The following is a 12647-nucleotide window of genomic DNA, read 5'->3' on the forward strand; positions in this document are numbered from 1 at the left end:
AACTTGGTGTGTGTGTGTGGAGGGGGTGCTGGTAATCAGAAATTCAACATTTAAGTGACTGTCACCCTAGCAAGGGTATACTGAGCAGACAGAATCATCATAACATGTGGGCCGAGATGAGGCTGCTCTAGACAAGTCTCTCAAAGTTAATTGATGGAAACTTCCCACCTTCAAGAATTTTTTTTACCTTAGCAGTGCTTTGCCAAGACTGCTGAAACACAGCTGTGGGTTCTGTGCCAACACCCACATTGCCAGTGTCAGGAAGGATGTACTTTTAAACCTCTAATTTATCTAATAATGTCTTTAGGGTTGTGTAGGTTTGGCATTGTGATGAAAATTCTTCCTAGCCTGGTTTATAATGAGAATTCAGTTTGCAACCTTAAAATGTATATTGTCTTGATACGCGAGTGGAAGGTACTAACAATTCAACTTAGAAAAAGATCTAAAATACTATCCTGTCCATCTAATGGGACTTATTTATGCATGATATTTGAAAATGAATGCAAAGTAGATGTTTTTATGCCAAAATAATTTATTGTGTTTTCTGCTTTGTACCAAGATGGTGATATACAGTGCTAAAGGAAAGCTACCTTTCAGATTCAGTTCCAGTCTGACTCCTTTTCTTTTTTCTATTGGAAAATGTAGATTGGACTCTTGTCGGCCTATAGAATGGAGATAGGAGAATAAGCTCTTGTAAATAAGTATTTTTAGACAGGCAGGAAATAGTACTCTCTTGTTTGAAATATTAAACTTTGTAACCAGTTGATGATAATATTTTTTTTGTTTATGGTATATGTATGGGTCTTTAAGAAAACAAGCAACACAATATCTGAAGGATTCTTTCCTCACTGCAAGAATTGATTACAGAGTTCAGCTTATGAAGCTTGACAGAGTCTGGATTTTTATCTTACAGTACATAACATTGAGAAAGTCACTATACACAGAAATTCAAATATGCATCCATTAACATAAATAGCTTTAATGAAGTGGCATGATTTATTTATGTGACTAAACTTGGAATTAAAACTGAATGGACCCCTAATTAATGATATTTCAACATTGTACAAAGCTATGAATATCATTTATGTATGGCTTAGATATAAACTAGACAAGGATTTATTTTTACCTATGAATATATAAAGTCTATACTTTGATGCCTAAGCAAACAAGAAAGTAATAAATTGGTATGCATGAAAACGTGTTTCCTTTTGTTCTCAGGATGTGAATTGCTTGAAGACAGGAATGGTAAAGCACTTCAGAAATATCTGTTAACATACATAAATAGCAAAGGATCTTTCTTGGACTGTATTTGAGGGCCTTATCATGATTAATTTGACTTTAAAAGAGCCAGTCTCTTAAAATGACACACACTGCCAAAGTTAAAAAAAAAAGTTGAATCCTACTCTACTTCAGCAGTGTAATAACAATTTTAACCGCAGTTCTACAAACTGCTGTGAGTTTTGGCCATTCTCTGGTATTTGCTCTGCAATACATTTGCCAAACTTTGAGACCTTCATGCACCAGCATCGTAAATGCTTCTGTCCAGGGCTGTATGAGAAATGATGAAAGAAAGCAGTTTACTATGTTATTATCATGTTAGTTATTCCTGGTAATTCTCTTAAGAATGACAAGCTCTAATGATAAGCTTTTATTTGACTTGTATCAAATAGTCACTGATGTGAATGTTTTAAAATATATTTGCAATTCTGATTTTTCAGAAATAGTCACTTTGATTTCAGTCAAAATCATAAGAACTTATTCATGCTAAGTGTTACAGCTTTCTGACAGGTAGAGATAGCTGATGTGGGTGGAGTGTCTAGCTAGATGTTTTATATCTAGCTATTAGTCAGCTAATCCTCCTCCCTGCTTCACTGAAAATATTTTCATTCTGTCTGACAAAAAGTAAAAAATTACATTAACTGTGACTAAAAATGTATTGCAGGTGACACATTAATGAGACTAATGGTTCTTCCATTATTCTCTAAAGTTTTCACATTCTTACCTTTGGTGAACCTAGATTCTAGGTATTTTACTAATTACACTAAAGATGTCTTTTTCTTCCTTGGTAGTAGGAGGAATTCTAGGGAATATGATTACAATAGAGGTTTTTAGGTAATTTTAATATAAATTTTGAAACAGAAGGACTAAGTAAATCTTATAGTTATATACTAAAAGTCCACTTATGCAAAATATTTGGATGTCTCCAGTTAGTCAAAGTAAAGCATGATAGAAAGTTAAAAGTCAAGCAGTGCTGAGAGAGTTTATTTAGGTTTATGAGAAAAATTTAAAACTTATAAAAAAAAAAAAACTCAGTTAACTTAGCATGAAAGGAGAAATGGATAGCATTTGGATTTCAAGGGATGTCATCAATTTATTTCATAATTGCTAAAGGGCAATAGCTTTCAAAAATTATCATAATCAAGATTCAGTATGTACTCATATGTTAATACAGAGTACTTAACCTTACCTCATATTCCCTAGTTCCTATTTTTTTTTTAAAAAAGGGTGGCTGGGGGGTGGCTGGGGGGTGCCTGGGTGGCGCAGTGGATTAAGCCTCTGACTTCAGCTGAGGTCATGATTCCAGGGTTCTAGGATCGAGCCCCGCATCGGGCTTTCTGCTCATGGGGCTCTCTGCTCAGCTCTCTCTCTGCCTGCCTCTCTGCCTGCTTGATATCTCTGCCTGTCAAATAAATAAATTAAAAAAAAAATCTTAAAAAGGATGGCTGGAATCGAGTCCCACTTCAGGCTCTCCTCTCAGTGGGGAGCCTGCTTCTTCCTCTCCCTCTGACCCTCCACCCCAAGCCTGGCTTGTGCTCTCTCTCTCTCTCTCAAGTAAATAAATAGAATCTTTAAAAAAAAAATGCTGGTCACATTCATAAAATTCATTTCATTAACCACTAGTGGATTGTAACCTACAATTTGAATAATACTGATGAATGATGATAATGATCATTTTCCTTTTTTTTTTTTTTAACCCTTGAGGACTTCAAATATAAACATGGCCATTTTATTTGTTTCTAAACCACTCAACCACTCACTTTCTTGGTCTCACCTAAACCTTATTATCACAAATACTGCTCTAGCTCCAAAATCCTATACACATCTCAGACTACAATACTTCATCTTTCTAGGTTGTGTGCCCAAGTACTCCCTCTAGTTGTTTAATTACATTTAGACCACCTGATTTATCATTCATTTCTTTTCTTTCTTAACCCATTTAACGTTCATGGTCTAACACTATAATCACATGCTTAAAAAGATACTAAATTACAATGTTTCTTTTTCACCTGTTAATACTCACCTTGCAAAATCCCAAACCTTAATGAATTAGACAATTCTTTTTACCAACACATTTTCCAGCGCATGGACATAGATGGAGAAAATTGTACAACCAGAAAGACTGGTTTTATTTAAAAATTGTCACAGTGTTTTAGCAGTGACAGTCCTACTCTCTGACATGACTGTTTCATACCTACTTTCTCTTCATCCCTTCTGCCCCATATACTTGTATCCTCACCACCCAGTTGATAACCTAACCCATTGGTTCTCACAGTGTGGTCCCTAGCCCAGCAGCATGCACCTCATCTGGAAACTTGTTAAAAATGAAAATTCTGAAGTCATACTTAAGACCTAGCGAGTCAGAAACTCTGGGGATGGGACCCAGCAATTTGTGTTTTAAGAAGCCTTGATGCTGATGCCTATAAAAGTTTGAGAACTACTGATCTAACCCCATACTTCATTGAGAAGCCATTCTCCAGAATGGAAGCTCCAGAGATGGGTTATTTTTGTTTTTGTTTTAGAAGTATAGTTGACATACAGTGTTAGTTTCAGGTAAACCACACAGTGAGTCAACAATTATACATTATGAAAAGTTCGCCACATATAGTAACCCATCTGTCACCATCCAAATTTAGTAAGATATTGACTGTATTCCTTATGCTGTACTTTTCATCCCCATGACACTGATCTTATAACTGGGGGTTTGTACCTTTTAATCCCCTTCACCCCTTCCCAGTTCCCTCTCCACTGGCAACCACTACTTTGTTCTTTGTATTTATGAGTCTATTTCTGGTTTTTTGTTTGTTCGTTTGTTTTTTGGATCCCACATAAGAAGTGAAATCATATGGTCCTTTTTCTGACTTATTTCACTTAGGTCCATCCATTTTACCGTGAATGGCAAGATTTCAGTCTTTTTTATAGCTAACTTTCCATTGTATATATATATATACCACACCTTCTTTATCCGTTCATCTGTGGATGGACATTTAGGTTGTTTCCTTATCTTGGCTGTTGTAAATGGTGCTACAACAAACATAAGGCTGTGTATATCTTTTTTTTTTTTTTTCAGCATAACAGTATTCATTGTTTTTGTACCACACCCAGTGCTCCGTGCAATCTGTGCCCTCTATAATACCCACCACCTGGTACCCCGGCCTCCCACCGGTGCCCCACCCCTTCAAAACCCTCAGATTGTTTTTCAGAGTCCATAGTCTCTCATGATTCACCTCCCCTTCCAATTTCCCCCAACTCCCTTCTCCTCTCTATCTCCCCATGTGTATATCTTTTTGAATATGTGTTTTGACTCTCTTTGGGTAAATCCTCAGAGATGGAATTACTAGGTTGTATGAGATCTCTTTTAATTTTTTGAGGACCCTCCATGCTGTGTTCTGTAGTGGCTGTACCAATTTACATTCTCACCAACAGTGCATGAGGGTTCCAAAGGCAGGAGTTTTTGTCTTTTTTGGTCATTTGTATCCTGAGCACCAGAACAGTGCCTCAAACACTGTAAGCCTCAATATACTACTGTTGATACAAACCTTTAGATGGGAACTCTCTGATTTTCCTACTAAGAAATCTAGAAACCTCCCTGCATCTTTACCCATTTTCTTCCTTTCTTTTCCAACTGGTGAAATGTTCCTTATGCTATCAAAGGTCAGCAATTTCTAGATATGTTTTGGATCGATCTTCTTCCTGCCTTCTCAGGAGCTTCACTCCTTTGGTCATCCCCCATTTCCTGCATTATCTTTCAGTCTTTCTCTACTAGATTACTTCATTTAGTAAACAGTCACATTCTACACCATGCCAAAATAAGAACCAGCCCTGTCCTCAAATGCCCTTTCAGTTACTGCCACACCTCCTTGCCTCCCACTTACCCATTCTAATCTTATTTTCACCTCCACTATTCAATGTTCTTAACAAAGTCAATGATTTTTTGAACATCTTTATTGAGATGTAATTCACACAGCATAAAAGTCACCCATTTAAAATATACAGTTCAGTGGTTTTAGTACATTCATAACTGTTTAACCATCACTAACTATTATCCAAGATTCAGAACATTTTCATACTGCAAAAAGAAACCTCCTACCCATCAGCAGTTACTCCCTATTCAACTCACCTCTCTGCCCTAGGATACTGCTGCTATACTCTGTTTCTGTAGGTTTGCCTATTCTGGACTTTTTATATAAATGGAATCATAGAGCATGTGGTCTTTTGTGACTGGCTTTTTTTTTTTTTTTTTTACTATTTTATTAAATCTCAACTTTTATTTCAAACTTAGTGTTTGTTTTATAAGGAGAATTTGGTAAACATAGAAAATATCAAAAAGACATTAAGAATTACCTCTACCCACCATGTCACTCCCTCCCTTGCCTAAAAGGCACATGAAGTCCTTTCTTCCCTTATCTAATTTCATTTCCAGTGGTCAGACTTTTAAATATAATCTCACTTGTGTGATATGTGGAAAGGTAAACTTTCACTGAAAATGCATTTTTTTTTGCCACTGTACTAGATGGCTTTCTTTTCTACCCCAAACCACTCCCTATACATCTCAGCTTTGATCCTTGTCCTGGGTGCCTTCTTTGTTCCCTATTTTTCAGTTTGCTTCCCCTGTGGAAGGCACTAGCAGAAGTTAAGAAGATGGGAAGAAAGTAAGGTCAGGGTGTTTGTTAACTGGGCTCCTATCACTGGGCTCCTGTGCACAGGCTTTACGTTTGTAGTGTGGACTGCTGTGTCTCTGGGATCAGAGGCTGCTCCTTCCTCCCTTGTGATTTCAGGCTTTGAAGTTTTGTGACTGGCTTCTATTGCCATATTATTTCTAAGGTTTATCCACATTGTAGCATGTATGAATATGCTGCTTTTATTTATCCAGAATCAGTTGATTGGTTGGTTGGTTGTTTCTACTGTTTGGTATTAAGAATAATGCTGCCATGAACATTCAGGTACATGTTTTTGTGTTGCTGGGCTATGTAAGAGCTTCAGCATTTTTAAGGAACTGCCAAAGCAGCTGTACCAGCTACAAGAATATTGTTGTGGCTTGTTTTAGAAAAACAGTCTGCCAAATCTGTTATTTTTTTAATTTTAATTTTATTTTTTAAAAGATTTTAATTATTTATTTGAGAGAGAGAAAACAAGTGAAAGCACAAGGGCAGGGGTAGGGAGAAGCAGACACCCCGCTGCGTAGGGAGCCTGATGCTGTGGGGCTCAATCCCAGGACATGGTGATCATGACCCGAGCCAAAGGCAGCTCCTTAACTATCTGAGCCACCCAGGTGCCCCTGCCATGTCTGTTCTGGCCACATAATTCACATCCTTCACACATTTAAAATACACTCCCCTGACTCCCACCCCCCATAATGTCTCCCAGAGTTCCATCCCTTATCGGCCTCAGGCTCAGACTAGAGGTTTAGGAACTCAGTGAGGTCAAGTGCAGGTGAGATTCCGTGGGTACAATTTCTTGATGAAAGCCTCTTCAGTATAATTCCACTTGTTATAAAAATGTGGTGACTAAAGGAAGCAAACTATCTGGGCACCTGGGAGACTCAGTGGGTTAAGGCTCTGCCTTTGGCTCAGGTCATGATCTCAGGGTCCTGGGATTGAGCCCTGCATCCAGCTCTCTGCTCAGCGGGAAGCCTGCTCCCCGCCCCCCACCTCTCTGCCTGCCTCTCTGCCTCCTTGTGATCTCTGTCTGTCAAATAAATAAATAAACTCTTAAAAAAAAACCTATTTAAACCCTTCCTAGAACTCCCCAACATACAGTGGTGAGGCATGAGATAACTTTCCTATTCTGAAAGGGTTTGGAAAACGAGGCAATTCTCTTTTTATAATTTCTTCCTATGTGATGCAGTCTATTTCAGTAGTTTTAAATATCATCCATACATTCATGACTTCCAAATTTCCTATCATCTCTGAGCTCCACACTACAATGTCTAATAACTTTCACTTCATTTGATACCTTCATTAGGGTATCTCAAAGGTATTTCCAACTTAACATGCTTTAAAATTAACTCTTGTTTTCTTCTTTACCCTTTGCTTCCACAAACCTGTTCTTTTCCTGGTTTCTCCGTCTAAGTGAAGGATGCCACCATTCACCTAGTTGCTCAGACCAAAACCCAGGACTCAGTCTTAATTCTTTTCTTTTATTTCTATATTCTAATAATCAGCAAGTTCTGTATTTTCTTTTTTTAGAATATATAATTTTTTTTTTCAGTTTCACCTGGATTACAACAATCTCCTTATTGGCCACCCTCCTCATTCTTTCCGATTTCCTTTAGCATAGCAGTTAAAGTTATATTTTAATTAATATGTCTGGGTATGGCTTGCTCTTGCTCACAACCTTCAGTAGCTTCCCAGTGCACTTTTGAGTGCGATCACTTTCCTTTCCATGATCTATATGGTTCGTATAACTGGCTGTTGCCCGTCTCTCTGACCTTATTCCCTGCCATCTTCCCTCTTTATCCACCATACTTCATCTTCTCTGGGCTTTTTTCAGTTCTTCACACATACCAAGCTCTCAGAAAGGATCTATACGCATGCTGTTTTCTCTGCCTGGAATATTCTCTCCCAACTTCCCAAATCCACAGAACCGAATCTTTCTTATCCTTCAAGACATGGATTCCTGACCCTCCCTCTTCTATAATTCTGTACCCTGTTTGTTTCTTTTATAAAACATCCCAATTTTAGGGGCACCTGGGTGGCTCAGTGGGTTAAAGCATCTGCCTTCGGCTCTGGTCATGATCCCAGGGTCCTGGGATCAAGCCCCGCATCCATCCGGCTCTCTGCTCAGCAGGGAGCCTGCTTCCCTTCCTCTCTCTGCCTGCCTCTCTGACTACCTGTGATCTCTGTCTGTCAAATAAATAAATAAAATATTTTTTTAAAAAAATCCCAATTTTAAGTAGTGTCCTGTTTGTTTACTTATTTATCATCTGTCTCCCTAACTAGATTTTAAGCCCTACTGGCCATGTCTGTGTTACTCACCAGTGTATATCCAGAGCCAAGGTAGAGTGTATAGCACATAATATGCACTCAATAAATATGTCTTGAATAGTGTTTAAAGACACAATTTTGTTTTGAGACAGCTATGTTAATAATTGGTAATAATATCAAATGTATTATTTCCTAATTCTTACTGAAATAGGCCTTTTTTATTTCAGTAATTGCCCTTCCTTTTTGGCTGCTGCTTTAGCCAGAGCCACATCAGACGAAGTCCTTCAGAGTGACCTTTCTGCACATTATATCCCAAAGGAAACAGATGGCACAGAAGGGACTGTGGGTGAGTACCTTTTCTACATTATTTGTTTAAAAATACTAAAATATTCTCATGTATAGTAACCACAGAGAATGTCTACACATATGAAATCTAATTATGTTTACCCACTTGTTGATTTTATAGCGGTAGCAAGAGAAAAAAAATGCATGTATTTCAAACTAGTCAATAAAAGGAGAGAAAAAGGGACGCCTGGGTGGCTCAGTTGGTTAAGCACCTGCTCTGGTCATGATCCCAGGGTCCTGGGATTGAGGACCCACATTGGGCTCCTTGCTCGGCGGGGAGCCTGCTTCTCCCTTTGCCTGATGCTCCTCCTGCTTGTGTTTGCTCATGCCCTCTTCTCTCTCTCTGACAAATAAATAAATACAGTCTTTAAAAAGAAAAAAAAAAAAGGAGGGAAAAAGAAAAATACAGGTATATTTTGAAAATATGATAATTGGAGCAAGAGATTAATATAACAATATTATCCAAATATGGTCTGATAATATCAGAATATTAACAGAATTAATAAAATGCCTAGATAAGTGGAAAGAGTAAAGTGAGAAGTGTGAAGACACAACAGAAAAGATGAGAGAGGGAGGGGAGAGAGTTTGAGCAAGACATACTTTAAATATTTAGCTTACCTTTAATAATCCAAGTAAAAAAAATCATATAAAAATTAAAGAAATCAGTTGTAACAAAACTTCTCATTAATTATATTAATTTTTTTAAAGATTATTTATTTATTTTTTTGACAGAGATCACAAGTGGGCAGAAAGGCAGGCAGAGAGAGAGGAGGAAGCAGACTCCATGCTGAGGAGAGAGCCCAATGCAGGGCTCGATCCCAGTACCCTGGGATCATGACCTGAACCGAAGGCAGAGGCTTAACCACTGAGCTACCAAGGCGCCCCTATTAAATTTTATTTCTACCAATAAATAAGTAGAGTTCTACATGACAACTATGTAACATGTGATTTCATTGCATGGATCACTGTACATCTTTATTCCAGGCAAATTAAGAAGCTTTATTTATTTATTTATTCATTTATTTGTTTATTTATTTATTTTTAAGGATTATATTTATTTGAGAGAAAGCACAAGCAGAGGGAGTGGCGGGCAGAGGGAGAGGGAGAAGCAGGCTCCCAGAGGAGTAGGGAACCCGACGTGGGCTTGATCCCAGGACCCTGGGATCAGGACCTGAGCCCAGGGCAGATGCTTAACCACTGAGGTTCTCAAGCGCTCCTAAGAGGCTTTATTAATGAAGGCATATTTATTAACATATTAGGCTTATACATATTTTACAGGATCTAAGGAAATAGCAGTTTTTGTAAAAATTAGGAATTCCTGGGGTGCCTGGGTGGCTCAGGGGGTTAAGCCTCTGCCTTAGACTCAGGTCATGATCTCAGGATCCTGGGATGGAATCCCACATCGGGCTCCACACTCAGCAAGGCGCCTGCTTCTCCCTCTCTCTCTGCCTGCCTCTCTGCCTACTTGTGATCTCTGTCAAATAAATAAATAAAATCTTTTAAAAAAATTAGGAATTACTACTCAAAATTGTTAAGGAATTTTAATATTTCACTTTGTTCTATTATAAGTATTTGCCTTTAAATATGGTGCATAAGGAACAGAGCATATATTAATGAATGAGAATGAGATCCCAGAGAACTTGAGGCAGATACAAAAGTAAATATATCTGTTCTTCCTCTGTCTTTCTAGATCATTTTTTTTTTCTAGATCATTTTTGATAGAAAATTGGCAAGAAAGGAATTCCTTCTCTTGTTTTTACTGAGAGTAGTTGATTCGCTTGGAACCAAATTGCTCCAGAGTCAACTTGGATGGAATTCCTGCTACAAAGCATTGGTCTTTCCTCTGGTACTGATGCATGTCGTGAAAGCCCTGTAATGAAAGATGAGGGAAACGAACTCGGCTTCACGGCAGCCTGGGCGGTGGCTGACTCAGCTCCAGCTCAGTACAGTGACATTAACGACTAATGAGTAATTTACAGCTGTGAGGGGGTGGATTGTTACTTGGGACAATTTTCTCTTTTTTCACACCCTTTTTTATTTTATTTTTCCATTTCAAGCAGCAATTATTTATATGCTGATGTTCTACACTCCCTGCAGAAGGAGAATACTTAACGTAGCAAGACTGGAGTGTAGCCCTGCATGCTTGCTTTAGAACTGAACCCCCATAAGATAGCAAAGTGAAATGAAGAGGTTTTTTTTTTTCTTTTGGTGGTATCATTGGTCATTCTGATTTTCTATTTTTTCAAGAGATTACCCAGTGTTGTTTCCTTGCCAGGGTTGTGATTCAGAATGATCTATTGTAATTCTAACTCTTTGCAAATCCTTAATCTCTTTAACCCAAATCCCTCAGTTTGAATTGCACTGAGGAGAATCTGGGGGTGGGGGTGGGCAGACAGGGTTTATCCGTATGCCAGAGTGGGAGAGGAGCATGCTGGGTAAAGCCTGCACTGCTGGTTTCAAGGCACTCAAGTCCCCACTGAATGCCTTTGCCTCTCAGTTGTTTCCAAAAATAGACTTAAAAAAAAATCCTTAACCTAAAGTTCTTTTCATGTTTATGTCATCTCTACCAGAGTGTTTGCTAAACAACCTTGTATCTCTCGGTACAAATTTAGTTTGGCAGATATAACTCCTCTTCAGACAACCTAAAATCAATTTGAAATATCCCTATGTAAAAATTAAAAACAAGAAGGGGAAAATTGTCACTAACACAGAGGAAATTAAAAGAATTTTTTTAAAAAAGCCTTTATTTATTTGGCAGAGAAAGAGAGAGAGAGAGCACAAGCAGGGGAAGCCGCAGAGGGAGAGAGAGAAGCAGGCTCCCTAGTGAGCAGGAAGTCCCATGTGGGACTCAATCCCAAGACCCTGGGATCATGACTTGAGCCAAAGGCAGACAGACACTTAACCAACTGAGCCACCCAAGGCATTCCAGAGGAAATTAAAAGAATTATGAAAACTTCGTGTAAATAAATCTGAAGACCTGGGTGTTTTCTAGAAAAATACAAATTGACAAACTTAACCTAAGAAGAAAGAGTTTAAGATTGTCAAGGAGCTATCTTCTAAAAAAGGACAAAGAATAGGTAATTCTCCTGGTGAACATGTTTAAATGAGCAAAGATAGACAATTCTAATGGTTTTTAAAATGAATTATCCAATTGCATATGGAAGGAAAATTTGCAAAACATAAAACTGATATGAAAACTTGCCTGAAATAAAGCTAAAGAAGGAAATGAGAGATCAATCTAAGTATCAATGTAAAAAATCCTAAGTAAAATATTTGTGTATTGAGTACAATAGTTTATTCATTCATTTATTGAGGGCCTACCATAAGGTTCACATTATGCTGAGACCATAAACAAAACAGAAAAAATATGAAGTCCATTAGGATAATTGATATATTAAGGTCAAAAGAAAAACACCAGAATAATCTCAAAAGATGCCCAAAGAAGCATTTTATAAAATTCAATGACCCATTCCTAATTTTAAAAGTATACGTAAAAAGTAGAACTAGATGAGTACATCTTGGACTTTGTAGGACAAAGTTTGGCTCAGACCAAAATCTAGCATGTATGCATAATGTGTACTTAAGAATTTTTTGGTTGCAAGCAACCACTAACACAACTCAGACTAGCTTTAATAAAACAGAATTTATTGGCTCCTCTTTAACATATGGGCTACACAACTAGATTCAAGGCCTCACATGATTCATCTTAACCCAACATTTCTCCAGATCTCCGCTGTCTTCCTCCTTCCCTCCCTTCCTTCTTCCCTCCTTTCCTTCACTCCGTCCCTTTCTCTCTCTCTCTCCCTCCCTCCCTCCCTCCATTCCTTCTCTTTCTCCCTTTCTTTTTTTCTTTTTTTGAGTTGGCTCCACATCCAACATGGGGCTCAAACCATGACCCTGAGATCAAGAGTCATTTGCTCCACCGACTGAGTCAGCCAGGACTTTAATTTTGATTTTATGTTCAGCTCCATGTGGTGGCAAGATGACTGCTAGAAGCACTAGGTCATCATCTGCCCATCATCTGCTTACTCAAATTAAGCAGCAAAGTAAGAGTAACTTCACTCAGTTTTTCATACATAAATCGTAGGATTCACTCTA

The 12647-nt window shown here is 38.1% G+C and overlaps 1 protein-coding gene across 1 annotated transcript in view; it reads left to right on the forward strand.

Annotated features, from left to right (window-relative positions):
* PPM1E (protein phosphatase, Mg2+/Mn2+ dependent 1E) overlaps positions 1–12647 on the forward strand; it is a 221882-nt gene that overhangs the window by 187446 nt on the left and 21789 nt on the right. Inside the window, exon 2 of the mRNA XM_059149327.1 lies at positions 8432–8550. Within this exon, the coding sequence (XP_059005310.1) occupies positions 8432–8550 (119 nt within the window). The remainder of the gene's footprint in view (positions 1–8431; positions 8551–12647) is intronic.

The sequence above is a fragment of the Mustela lutreola genome, chromosome 15 (assembly GCF_030435805.1).
Source record: "Mustela lutreola isolate mMusLut2 chromosome 15, mMusLut2.pri, whole genome shotgun sequence".
NCBI lineage: Eukaryota > Metazoa > Chordata > Mammalia > Carnivora > Mustelidae > Mustela > Mustela lutreola.